Here is a 13,773-nt window from a genome sequence, read left to right on the forward strand (position 1 = left end):
ATATTATAATAATCATAATAGGTTCACAAGTTCACTGAACAAATACTCACTGCACAACACTCAACATGCAGTAGAAGAATATCAGAAATAATAGGGGAAGCTCTAGGAGTGATACCATTGGCTGAACAGGGTCATGTGATGCAGCGAACAGTTATGGGTAAATACAAATTAGGGCAAAAGCAGAACAGTCAAATTTCTAAAAAATATAACTTTTTTGTCTTTTTTTTAAATATATAGCTACAAAATGTTCTTAATTGAGCTACATCCCACCACACTCTGCCGATAGCATCACTGAGCAGCTGAAAGATGCAAAACTATTCTCTACAAAGTTTGGTATTTTACTATTTTAGAAAACAAATACGCAGCACTGACAGAAAAGAGAGAGGCAACAGAAGAAGAACCCAAACACAAGTTGTTCCTAAAAACATTCAACATGCTTCAACAGTTTGCAATAAACCTAATCAACAGAGAACTTCTACGTAAATAATGGTATTTTTCGTGGTTCTGGAAATGCTGACGTCCGGCCTGTCCTGGTCAAGGAGGTGCCCAGGCAAGAGGGGGTCAGCTTTCCGAAGAACCGCAGTCAGAGTCCAGAGGGCGTGGTCAGGAGCGCGCTGGTCGATATTGAAAGGGCCAAACGGAGAAGCCAAACAGGGAGCTTATGATGTGGTCATGGAAGATGGGTCGTTCCACATGGCGGCAACATCTCGGAACCTACAGCGACATAGTGGAGTCAACCATTGACAAACGCTCATTTTTACACCGTTTTGAGCTTTACCAAAAGAAATGACTTTTATCTTTACATAAACGGTGGCACAGACAGAACCTGGGTGGTATAGGATACATACCTCGCGTTGATGAGGTACTGGGCCAGGCTGATGTTAGCGGGGGTCCCTGTGATGGTTATCTGGCGCTCCGATGACCCTTCCATAGCGTTAGCAATTTTGATCTGCGCCCCAGACATCTGACGGATCTCGTTGATTTTGGTTCCCTGGCGTCCGATTATGCAGCCTATTAGCTGGGAAGAACATGGAGGGGCCACTTAGACTCAGCAGAGAAATAAGATAACACATTTCACCTCTATCTCACACAGAAACCTTATTTGAGCTAAAGAATGACAGCAATAACCCTTCCATTACATTATATTCCGTATCCACTGAAACGTACTCACATCATTGGGAATGGTGAGTTCATGAGTACTGGCCTGGTTACTGGCATCCAGACCTGCTGCTGCAGAGCACAACATAGAGAACAGTTTGGTACAAAAGAACTCATCACCTATATTTATAAATGAAGATTCTTCCTGCACAACACTGGAGTTAAGATCAAGGCTAGAGGATTGGTTTTGTCCTCTGAGTGGTACATATTGGGTCAGTACAGCACGGTTTGGTCAGGACTGTTGGAGGGCAGTGGAACAGGAGGCGCTTTCAAGTCATGATGTTGGTTTGTTTCAGTTGTGTGGCTTTTTTGCATGTTCAAAGGTCAAAGGGACCTCCAGGGCTTTAGCTCAAAGTACATTCCCTTTGTGAGTCTTGACCTCTCCAGCCAATAATTATAAAATATTTTTTTTCCTAAGGGCCAAACTTGCATCCAATTATGTGTCGAAGGGCCAAAGCGATCGTTGGTGTAACAAATGCTCATAAGCAAATTTCAGTCAAATATAAGCCACTGTAAAATATAATGTTTTTCATCTTCTTCCGCTTGTTCCCTTTAGGGGTCGCAGGCGACTGGAGCCTATCCCAATGACTTTGGGCCTTAGGCGGGGCACACCCTGGACACCCAGCTAGTCGCAGGGTTAATACAGAGACATAGACACACAAAATAACATGTATGTTATAATATTTAACATCCAAAAACGTGCGGCCTTGTGGATTAAAACAGGTCCAGAAGAGTGCCCACCCGTACTGTATTGGGTCTCCTTTTTAATTTAGCAAAGCAGACTCTGGACTGGCTTTGCAATCAATTTCCCCAATAGATTTTCCTCACTGCAGACATGTGGACTGTTTGTCCGAGAGTCCCTGATTGACAGGAGTGTGCCATGTTTGTCTGTGATGTGTGCTGTCGCTTGTAGAAGGCGCAGAATATGAATTATGACTGAGGAGGAGCACTTGGTCATTTCAAACCGGGGCTCAGAAGTACCAACCAACCCATGCCATAGTGTACTGAAAATGGGGCTTTAACTTGTGCTAAAGCTTGTCCAGAGGTTTAGATTTAACAGAGGACAGAAGATATAACAGCAGCGACCTCAACACTAGCCAGAGCAGACCACCAGCAGGCCATGCCCACCACAGTAGAGAGGACAGACAGAGTGTGTTGTGTAAGGTCCAGACAGGAGCTTTGGTACAGGACGAGTGTGGGTGGGTACGTACCGGGGAAGGCAGGGGTGGTCTGTCCGAGGGGGGTAAAAGGGGTTTGCTGCATAGCCAACTGGTGGAGCTTGCTCAACTGCTGAGGGGGGGAGGAGGAGGACAGCAGAGCTATAAGGTCCACATGGTTAAAAACTCCAAAGCATTCACCCAGTCATTCATTCATCCACAGATATAGAGACACTGTCCAGTTACTACAACAGCAAAGAGAGGACAAGGAGAAGTACTACACAGGACAAAGTCAAAGAGAGTTGAGAGAAGGCGCTCATAGAGGACTTGAGTTAGCAACACCTTCTACATCCAGACTAACCATGTCTACACTACTGTCAGTGGCCTTAATGCCTGGTCTAAATGTCTTCTTGTTCTTTGCTCAGTGGTTTGGAATATATTTTAGAACCAGGGGGATTCTGCTTCCTTTATCATTTCTAATGCTCTTCTGAGGAAACATCAAGCATTAGATGCTTAAATCTAAGACCCTTTAGGTCAGGAAGCATCAGGAACATGAGAACACCAGCTAATGCTAATAGCAACAAGTAAAGGGTAACAACCATGAGGCAGTAGAGCATTCCGGATATAGACTTAATGTGTCGAGGCTTAAGCCTCGTACAAACCGCGGCGGCCCAATCGCGCCCTACGCAGAATTTGAGCGCGTGTACATTTGAAAGACAAACGCACCGGACGCGCGTTCTCGACGCCCCGGACTCATGTCCGTAAAATACACTCAGCAGCTGAGTGGTCCTGTGCACATGCTCAGTGGAGGAGTTGTGCTGTGTTGCTTTTCTTGTGGTGTAAATGGAGTTTAATGTTGGACCATGGCTTTGGTTTATTAACGTTACAAAGTCCAAAAGCGGAGGTGATGGGCCCCGGGGCCCGTCTGGGACCCGCATATACTTCAGAGCTGAGCAGAGTTTAGTCAAGATCATTATTTGCTCCAAGAGCTGCGTTTTAAGGATTTTTTTTATCTTGCGGGGTTTGTTTTGGGTCTTTTTCCGGGTCGTGCAGCACGTCATCTCTGATTGGCTGCTACGGAGCATCTGCTGTAGAAACCTGAACAAATCTGAACATGTCGCGCCGGCTACTTTGGGCGCTTCGGGCGCCTCATACGCGCCCAAAGCGTCGAGAGCGTATGAAAACGCACCAATCGCGCAGCAAAAACAAAGAATCGTGCCACGGGAAACGCACTACGCGCTCAAAGCGCGTTTACATAGACTTTGAATGTAAATCAGACGCTTCGGCCGCCGCGGTGTGAAGGCCCCTTAAGAAAGACAACGGGCTAAGTACTCTTCATTTCTGCAAAAATGGTTCCAACTCAAAATATGGATTGTCCAAGTCCCATGAGAATTAAAAAGGGAAGGGAGGCAGGAGATAGAAGAGATAGAAGATACATATTAAACACAGTACGGTATTAATATTATATGGTAATATTAATGAGGGAGTATAGGTGTAGGCCTGTCTCAGAGAGAGGGTGGTCTTTAGGAGGCACTCACGTCAGGGTGAGGGATGGCGTACTGTCCCTGGATCGTGTATGCCTGCAAAGAATAGAAAAGATAAATATATTAAATTCAATATTAGATCAACTCAGTGTGACACAACATTTTTCAACTGTAGTTACAAAGTGCTAATGTAAAGAGGAGTGGAGAAAATGTGGATTTTATTCCATAACAATGTTTGCCACGGTGGCATCATGAAGCGTTATTATTATTAGTGGCATATTTCCAATTATAGTCCTAATTTAACATGGCTCAGAAAATGTAGCAGCGTCAAAGGTTTGTATTATAGTGCTTCTTCGGTCTCCCAGGATACAGAGGACTATTGTCCACAGTGTGTCCCAGCGCGTGGACAGGGCTCAGAGGCTTCTCCACCATGTTCTGATGCACCTGATGAGGAGGGGGAGGGTAAACGCTGTGTCTGTGTTTGAGCTTTAACTGAAGTACAGAATCTGAACCACCAGGGGAGCTGTCATCACAGGGTCATCGCAATTCAATCAAATGACGTTATGCCACTTACAACTGTAATAAGTATTTATATTTTGTGTAACGTGTTTAGCACAGTGTCATGCAGTAGTGTGCGTTTTAAGGGCGAGCAGATTTGGGGAGTTCAATATTTAGTGGATTAACACAAAATATCTAATATGCAAAGTCCCAGCTCCCCCCACATGAAGAGCAAACAGTATCCTACACAAACAGCACTCTGTGTTGTTAAATGATGTTGTTTAACTAACTTCTGATCATCAGAAACATATCTGCAAAATAATGAAGTGTACAAAGCCGGGGAGGTAAAAGGACCCAGGGGTCTTTGGGAGATACAGGTAAGGCCCCGAACGCTCACATTTATACTGACAGCAGGTTCAGAGGTCACAGCGCATGCGCACACGTTTCCTGGTAGTGTTTAATATTGACTACTAAAACACCATTTATTCTGTGTTTTTAAAGGTGTATTTGTGTGTCTGCTACTGGAGAGTGTGCCCCTCCCTCTGTGTCCCGCGAGCCCCTCCCTCTGTGTCCCGCGAGCCCCTCCCTCTGTGTCCCGCGAGCCCCTCCCTCTGTGTCCCGCGTGTCTCTGACAAACTGATCATCGGCTCATGTTCAGGTCTCATTATAGCTCACCTTTCATGGCTCTTTCCTGGTGTTTGGAGGCGTGGAGAGGACATGACAGGACGTGGGTTCATGAGCGAGATCCCAGCTGCAGGTGGACGTCGCACGCCGGGTTTGGGTTGCGCGCGCCCCTAGTGGCTACTTAGAGCACACACATTTCCTACGCAGTCCTTTGTAGTTGAGGCCCCTGACCCGTAACTTGGCCTGGTGTTTAATGTTTGTCTCCATGGAGATAGATGCGTTTAATGTTACTGTGGGAAATTTCAGCGAAGACTGAGACTTTATGTATTTCTTTTCTTAGAATGTTTCCCAGTATGAAATTAAGCCACATTTTCCGAGCACAAATAAGAGTCTATGATCTAATGTCTTAAGCAAAGTATGCCACCGATGCCGATACGCAAATGTATCATAAATGATGTTAGAGACAACTTGAACACACAAATTATGATAAAACTCCTGACATAAACATTTTGGCCTGCTGTATCTCAGAATGTCATCTCGCACTCCTCTTTATCACAGACAATACAAAGGAATAGTGTAAGTGTATAGTATATGATCACATGCATCCCACATTCAACTCATCGGTCAGATCCAGTTGAATCGAGTAGAGGACAGTGACAGTGGGTGTGACCGGAGGGTGAGTGACAGAAAAGATGTTCTAGAGAAGTAAATGCTTTGACCTATTGAGACAGTGTCTTTTTAATAAAAGCCTGGGAGGTCAGAATAGAGCTATAAATCTAGCTGTCAGTCCAGAACCATCACTATCAAGTGTTTTTAACTGTGACTTTCACAGAACCTTGTGCTTCTGTTTTGTCGTTAAATATCTGCAGGTTCAAAAGCAAGAGAACAAGTCCCTCTGTCATACCATATGTATGTGATATGTTCAGTTAACTACAGTCTGTGCACTACAGTCTGTGCCCTACAGTCTGTGCCCTACAGTCTGTGCCCTACAGTCTGTGCACTACAGTCTGTGCACTACAGTCTGTGCCCTACAGTCTGTGCCCTACAGTCTGTGCACTACAGTCTGTGCCCTACAGTCTGTGCACTACAGTCTGTGCATTACAGTCTGTGCACTACAGTCTGTGCACTACAGTCTGTGCACTACAGTCTGTGCCCTACAGTCTGTGCCCTACAGTCTGTGCACTACAGTCTGTACACTACAGTCTGTGCACTACAGTCTGTGCACTACAGTCTGTGCACTACAGTCTGTACACTACAGTCTGTGCACTACAGTCTGTGCACTACAGTCTGTGCACTACAGTCTGTGCACTACAGTCTGTGCACTACAGTCTGTGCATTACAGTCTGTACACTACAGTCTGTGCACTACAGTCTGTGCACTACAGTCTGTGCACTACAGTCTGTGCACTACAGTCTGTACACTACAGTCTGTGCACTACAGTCTGTGCACTACAGTCTGTACACTACAGTCTGTACACTACAGTCTGTGCACTACAGTCTGTGCATTACAGTCTGTACACTACAGTCTGTGCACTACAGTCTGTGCACTACAGTCTGTGCACTACAGTCTGTGCACTACAGTCTGTACACTACAGTCTGTGCACTACAGTCTGTGCACTACAGTCTGTACACTACAGTCTGTGCACTACAGTCTGTGCACTACAGTCTGTACACTACAGTCTGTGCACTACAGTCTGTGCACTACAGTCTGTACACTACAGTCTGATGCTATAGAACTTGCACTGCGATATGGTCTGACATCATCCACAGACACTGAAATATATCAGGACACCTTGTGACCTTCACCTCACTTGCTGCACTTAGACAGGAGGTCATACCTGGAGTTAGCTCCTTCAGCTTGACCTGGAGGGTGCAGGTGTGTGCCAGGGTATTGAAGGCTAGTGTCCACAGGGACGTTTATCATGAGTGACCATGGACTGACCTGACGGGACGGCCACACACATGTACTTCTGTGTCTGGATTATAGTTTTCAATTTAACGTTCCATGTATCTGACCTTAAAGACAGGTCATGGGATGAATTGTTGTCGGGGGCAGTCAAAGGCAGACTTCAGACTTAAATGGAGTGACGAGTCGATTGGGGATTGTTTGATCTTCTAACTTTATTGTGAGATAGAGATTAGCCAAAATAAATAGAATTATGTCACTCAAAAGCTTTAAGAACGGTTTAGTGACCTTTGAACCTGATGTTCATGGTGATACATGGTTACACTCTTTTGCCTGTGAGTGAGGGCTTTGGATGAGTGAGTCCTGCTGTGGATCCATGTTCAGAGCAAGAGAAAACCACAACTACGCAGCACATACTTTGCATTTTTGAGTCCTGACTTTGGGATCTGAACCTGCCATCGATCTCACTGGTGCAATGACAGCTTTGTTGGTACCAAACATAAAAGTATCATAAGTGTTGGCATTTGTCTGAGTGGGGACTTGGCCTGATGGATGGCGGTAGCACCCATCTCATGCTCTAACTAGGGGGTGGTGGGGGTGACAGTGAGGGTGGGGGTGAGTAGAACCTGGCGTGACACTAACAGGCAGTGGCTGGTGCTGCAGTAAGAGGCTGAGGTTTGCCGTGGACGCCGCCAGCGGATCTGCCCTTACCTGGCCACCTGAAAAAATGACAGGGGTGGAGGCAGGCTTGGGGCGGTACGGGATGGTGGCACCTTTGGGTGGGGACTGTGGGTGGGGCAGAGGGGAGAAGAGTGGGGGAGAGAGTGTGTTAGAACAGAAAGTCGAACAGTGCTGGAAGGGGACTGTGCTCCTGTGTGCACATGCTGAAGGCGGGGCCCGAGTACCTGGAACACCACTTCGACTGGGTAAAGAGGACTTTACAGGCGGCACCAGCCCGTATCTGTGGACTTACAATCATGTGACAAATGTCCCAATGTCCCGGGCTGAGGGGGAGATCAAGGCCCCGTGACGAGGTGGCTGCAGATAGTTCAGGAGAGTTAATGCATAAACAAGAGCAGACTTTTGCAGGTCTCCATCACTTAGATTTAGTCCATGTTTTTCATAATCAAACATAAAATGGCAACATTATGTAACTATGTTGGTGTCTGATTAACGACTAAAGTGAACACTTTATTTAATAGAACAAATTCACTATTGACAAATGTGAGAAATAGTTGTGTAGAAACGACTATAGACACTACTGTGACCACTCCTATTTGGAAGTAGTACCAGTTGCTGCCATAAGGAGGCTTTGCATATGCACAGGGCCCCCGCCTATAGGGCCTCCAATATCGAGATTAGAAACCCTAGCCACATTAGTCGTTGTGGTGAATGTAGCTTTAGCGTGTGAGACTGTTTCTGATTGTTGACTGTCTGATGTTTGTTGGATCTTCAAAAGGATCAAGAGTCTCATAACGCCACAAAAGTGAACAGTCTTTTACCAGTATCATAAACATTAATATCATGAACATTAATAATATACGATGTCTGTTCAGCACGTTACCTCGAGCATGACCACACAGATTTGTTTGACACATTGGATGATGGCTTCAGGGGCCCCTGAGATGGTCACGGCCCTCTCTGTGGAGTTAGGCAGCATGTCCCCGGCCACCTGCACCTGCGCCCCGGTGGACTGCAAATACATATTCAACTATATATAGTTATATAATACACGACGCAGCATCACTACGTCTGTTGTCGCTCTCGGTTGAAATATGATTTTAATCTGAGCGGATAAAACACAGAAGAGATTATACTGTCGTCTTCTGCTGTGTCCTCCAGAGGGCAATAGTTCAGAGGATTTAACAAACTGTAAAATAAAGCATGAAAAGAGAAAGAGGGGCACATACCTCCCTCATTTCCTTGATCTTGGAGCCGCCCTTGCCGATGAGCGAGCCGCACTGGCTGGCCGGCACCACCAGGCGCAGGGTCACGGGCGGCTTACTGGTGGCCGGGCTGTTACTCATCGAGTTGATAATATCCTGCAGAGAACAAAGGACATTACAGGTATTTAAATTCTGTCAGTATATAACCTTTACTTTGAGTATTTACTATGGAGGAAGGAACAGTGGTGCAGTGGGTCGAATTTTCACCCTAATTGGAGGATAACCAGTTCATTCCACTCTGGGGAACATACTTTACTCTTGAAGATACTTTACTAGAGTTTTTAAAACTTCCTATAATCTGTTATCTGTCCTTTTCTTCTGTATCTACTGTGTTGTATCAATTAAATTTCCCCCTGTGTGGACAATAAAGGAATATCTTATCTTATCTTATCTTACTCACATGTTCAACTTTCAGGGGCGGTTTGTTATTACACAGTTCACACACATTTTGTCCACTTATTTGCTCTTTAGCACCTTTTTATCATTGCACTTCACTGTCACAGAGCAGCGCATTTGACCCACTAGGCTGAAGTTTAGGGTTGTCAAAAGTATTTAATTGATACTAAAAGTATCAAAACTAGACAAAAAATCACAAATGGGACAAAATTTGACCTTTGACCCTGAAGTTTTAGAACAATCTTGAGCTTTATCAGGACAAACAAACACACACACACACACACACACACACACACACATGGTTACATATAGAAAATACTATTACTTTGTGTCTAAAATGACCAGCTGTGTGTGGCTTTTTAATCGCAGAGAGTGAAGTGATGAGTTCCTCCTTTAAGTGGTCTGACTGTATTTGGTTGTGTTCTGACTGTATTTGGTTGTGTTCTGACTGTATTTGGTTGTGTTCTGACTGTATTTGGTTGTGTTCTGACTGTATTTGGTTGTGTTCTGACTGTATTTGGTTGTGTTCTGACTGTATTTGGTTGTGTTCTGACTGTATTTGGTTGTGTTCTGACTGTATTTGGTTATGTTCTGACTGTATTTGGTTGTGCTCTGACTGTATTTGGTTGTGTTCTGACTGTATTTGGTTGTGTTCTGACTGTATTTGGTTGTGCTCTGACTGTATTTGGTTGTGTTCTGACTGTATTTGGTTGTGTTCTGACTGTATTTGGTTGTGTTCTGACTGTATTTGGTTGTGTTCTGACTGTATTTGGTTGTGTTCTGACTGTATTTGGTTGTGTTCTGACTGTATTTGGTTGTGTTCTGACTGTATTTGGTTGTGCTCTGACTGTATTTGGTTGTGTTCTGACTGTATTTGGTTGTGCTCTGACTGTATTTGGTTGTGTTCTGACTGTATTTGGTTGTGTTCTGACTGTATTTGGCTGTGTTCTGACTGTATTTGGTTGTGTTCTGACTGTATTTGGTTATGTTCTGACTGTATTTGGTTGTGTTCTGACTGTATTTGGTTGTGCTCTGACTGTATTTGGTTGTGCTCTGACTGCATTTGGTTGTGCTCTGACTGTATTTGGTTGTGCTCTGACTGTATTTGGTTGTGTTCTGACTGTATTTGGTTGTGCTCTGACTGTATTTGGTTGTGCTCTGACTGCATTTGGTTGTGTTCTGGCTGTATTTGGTTGTGTTCTGACTGTATTTGGTTGTGTTCTGACTGTATTTGGTTGTGTTCTGACTGTATTTGGTTGTGCTCTGACTGTATTTGGTTGTGTTCTGACTGTATTTGGTTGTGCTCTGACTGTATTTGGTTGTGTTCTGACTGTATTTGGTTGTGTTCTGACTGTATTTGGTTGTGCTCTGACTGCATTTGGTTGTGTTCTGGCTGTATTTGGTTGTGTTCTGACTGTATTTGGTTGTGTTCTGACTGTATTTGGTTGTGTTCTGACTGTATTTGGTTGTGCTCTGACTGTATTTGGTTGTGTTCTGACTGTATTTGGTTGTGCTCTGACTGTATTTGGTTGTGTTCTGACTGTATTTGGTTGTGTTCTGACTGTATTTGGTTGTGCTCTGACTGTATTTGGTTGTGCTCTGACTGTATTTGGTTGTGTTCTGACTGTATTTGGTTGTGTTCTGACTGTATTTGGTTATGTTCTGACTGTATTTGGTTGTGCTCTGACTGTATTTGGTTGTGTTCTGACTGTATTTGGTTGTGTTCTGACTGTATTTGGTTGTGTTCTGACTGTATTTGGTTGTGCTCTGACTGTATTTGGTTGTGCTCTGACTGTATTTGGTTGTGTTCTGACTGTATTTGGTTGTGTTTGTGTTCTGACTGTATTTGGTTGTGTTCTGACTGTATTTGGTTGTGCTTTGACTGTATTTGGTTGTGCTCTGACTGTATTTGGTTGTGTTCTGACTGTATTTGGTTGTGTTCTGACTGTATTTGGTTGTGTTCTGACTGTATTTGGTTGTGCTCTGACTGTATTTGGTTGTGTTCTGACTGTATTTGGTTGTGCTCTGACTGTATTTGGTTGTGTTCTGACTGTATTTGGTTGTGTTTGTGTTCTGACTGTATTTGGTTGTGTTCTGACTGTATTTGGTTGTGTTCTGACTGTATTTGGTTGTGCTCTGACTGTATTTGGTTGTGCTCTGACTGTATTTGGTTGTGCTCTGACTGTATTTGGTTGTGCTCTGACTGTATTTGGTTGTGCTCTGACTGTATTTGGTTGTGCTCTGACTGTATTTGGTTGTGCTCTGACTGTATTTGGTTGTGCTCTGACTGTATTTGGTTGTGCTCTGACTGTATTTGGTTGTGCTCTATTTGGTTGTGCTCTGACTGTATTTGGTTGTGCTCTGACTGTATTTGGTTGTGCTCTGACTGTATTTGGTTGTGCTCTGACTGTATTTGGTTGTGCTCTGACTGTATTTGGTTGTGCTCTATTTGGTTGTGTTCTGACTGTATTTGGTTGTGCGTGTGCAAATATCCCAGGATGCAGTTCAGTCTGTTCCTGAGCCTTGCAGGGGCCTTCCTTTTGGCCCCCTGCCCACCTCTGTACACAGGATAAAGAAGAGTGTCCTTGTGTACTCCAACCTGCACCGAGCCTTTGCACTGTCCGCTGTCATGTCCTGCTCAAGGGCACGTCCATACTCCCTCCCACCTCGCACACTTGGCAGTATATATACTGTACTATACTATAATACTTGACAGTATATGTACTGTACTATACTATAATACCTGACAGTATTCAGTCAGAGGATCGATCGTTACCTCCTCGAACTTGTAAGCGATCATAGCGAAGGCTTTGAAGATGGCGTCTGTGGGTCCAGTGATGGTGACGATCCTCTCGGGGCAGTTTCCCTCTGAGATGTTGATGCGGGCCCCGCTCTGTGCACACATAAAAGTGACTGTAAAAAAGAAAGTGGGACACTCTTGGAATTAAGCTTGGATATTATAAAAAAACATGAACGTTATTATGTTATTAAGTATAAGATAACTATAGTATTTTGATATGATTCAAATAATGTATTATTATATATCTGCATGCTTTTGTTGTTGAGGTGTGTCCATATACTTTACTCACATCCTCTCTCATTTTCTTCACCGTCTCTCCTTTCTGCAAAAACAAACACACATCTGAACATTCTGCTCCCTCCTTCTCCTTATCTGCTGTGGATGTGTTGATATTACCTTTCCAATGATGCTGCCCACCTCCTGAAAACACACACACACACACACACACACACACAGAGTTAGCTCATGCTGCCTCTGGACACCATCATGTCCATGTCCAGACGTGCTGTACCTTGCCGTGCATGAGCAGCCGAATGGTCAGGGTGACGTTGAGCCCGCCTTCTGATTGGACCTTGATGGGTTCCATGGCTGTGGTCGAGTGTGTGAGGGCAATCAGGTGACTGAGTGTGATGGTGGGGGAGGCCAAACGGTCACCTGCGACAGACAGACACAGTGTGGGTCAGTCATTTGCGTGGGCTTTTAGGTTCGTTAGTGTTTGTTAAGGTTCTTAAGATGATTTTAGGATTCTCCTTATTGCAACTTTTGAAAAGACGTGTCAGAGCTCAGCAACTGAAAGACTAGACGTGAATTTAATAACAGCAAAACAATACAGGAGCCTCTTTAAAATGTCTGCTGTTTCTGTCACACACTTGCAGATAAATCACAGCTAAAATAGTGCGTCGGCCACTCAGTCCTGGTTCTCAAACAGCTTGAATCAAACGTTTGAATGTTATAGAAGAAACTGATTGTGCCAATGTCATATTTATTTTTGATCAAACTTAATGGGTCAGAGCAGCAGTACTGGGCAATGGCCAGACGAGGGCACTACAGACATGCTTTCTGTTCTGTCATGTTCGAATGCATTTCCAAGATCATTTGTAAATTCATGGTCAATCATTTCTTTTCTCTTCTCAATTTTCAAATAACAAATGGTTAAGGGATTTTGAAGACATTCATGCAGTTTGTTTTGACCAATCATGTCATTTTATATATATTTAGGCCCGAGCGCCACAAGCTGGCGAGAGCCCTATTAGTTCCGTAAGGCCGTGCAAAGCCCGGCTGCGAATAGCTGCACATAGTGCGCACGAAAACGCACTCCTCCACTCATGCATACTAATTAGTAGTAGGAAAATGGAACATTACCGTTGTAAACGGGCGAAGCCCGTGCAAAAGTGCGCACTAAACAAGAACTTAACATGGGGATAATGACCGCCCATATAAAGCGCTCCTTTGTGCTAAGTAGCTCACGAATACGTTCCCCATCTCTTGCATGTTCCGTGTATATAAACATGTAATGCAAAAATTGAACATTATTACTGTTTAGAGGGCTCAAAACACAAAGTGGGCGGAGCCCACTCAAAATTAACGAAAGTACCCGTCAGTGACCAGGGACCCACACCATGAGGTAGCGCTTTCCGAAAATGTATAGTTTATGATATTTGAAAAATGGGAAACATTGTTTTCGCATCGGAATATTATTCTTCTTTCTTCTTCTTCTCGGGACGAACCCCCCTATTTTTCACCCAGTGAACATTGATGAAAAGTCAAAAAAATGTGCACACCTCTGAAAATCGTGCCTCTCTACA

General features: G+C 44.3%; 1 protein-coding gene across 2 annotated transcripts; it reads right to left on the reverse strand.

The window, feature by feature from the left end:
* Window positions 1-479: 479 nt before the first annotated feature.
* pcbp3 (poly(rC) binding protein 3) lies at window positions 480-12,616 on the reverse strand. Of its 2 annotated transcripts, none has more exons than XM_072448256.1 (12): window positions 12,480-12,616; window positions 12,365-12,388; window positions 12,258-12,290; window positions 11,945-12,061; window positions 8,737-8,868; window positions 8,391-8,519; window positions 7,469-7,612; window positions 3,854-3,895; window positions 2,370-2,445; window positions 1,172-1,230; window positions 849-1,018; window positions 480-714 (listed from the first exon to the last, which is right to left on the reverse strand). In XM_072448256.1, the coding sequence occupies exons 1-12, from the start codon at window positions 12,552-12,554 to the stop codon at window positions 660-662; spliced, it is 1,056 nt and encodes a 351-aa protein (XP_072304357.1). In that variant the 5' UTR covers window positions 12,555-12,616; the 3' UTR covers window positions 480-659. The 2 variants fall into 2 exon arrangements, with proteins under 2 accessions (XP_072304357.1, XP_072304350.1); XM_072448249.1 differs by having other exon boundaries at window positions 2,370-2,448.
* Between the last annotated feature and the right edge of the window lie 1,157 nt (window positions 12,617-13,773).

The sequence above is a fragment of the Eucyclogobius newberryi genome, unplaced genomic scaffold (assembly GCF_026437365.1).
Source record: "Eucyclogobius newberryi isolate DKJ021-1_F unplaced genomic scaffold, fEucNew1.0.hap1 SCAF_1, whole genome shotgun sequence".
Lineage (NCBI taxonomy): Eukaryota > Metazoa > Chordata > Actinopteri > Gobiiformes > Gobiidae > Eucyclogobius > Eucyclogobius newberryi.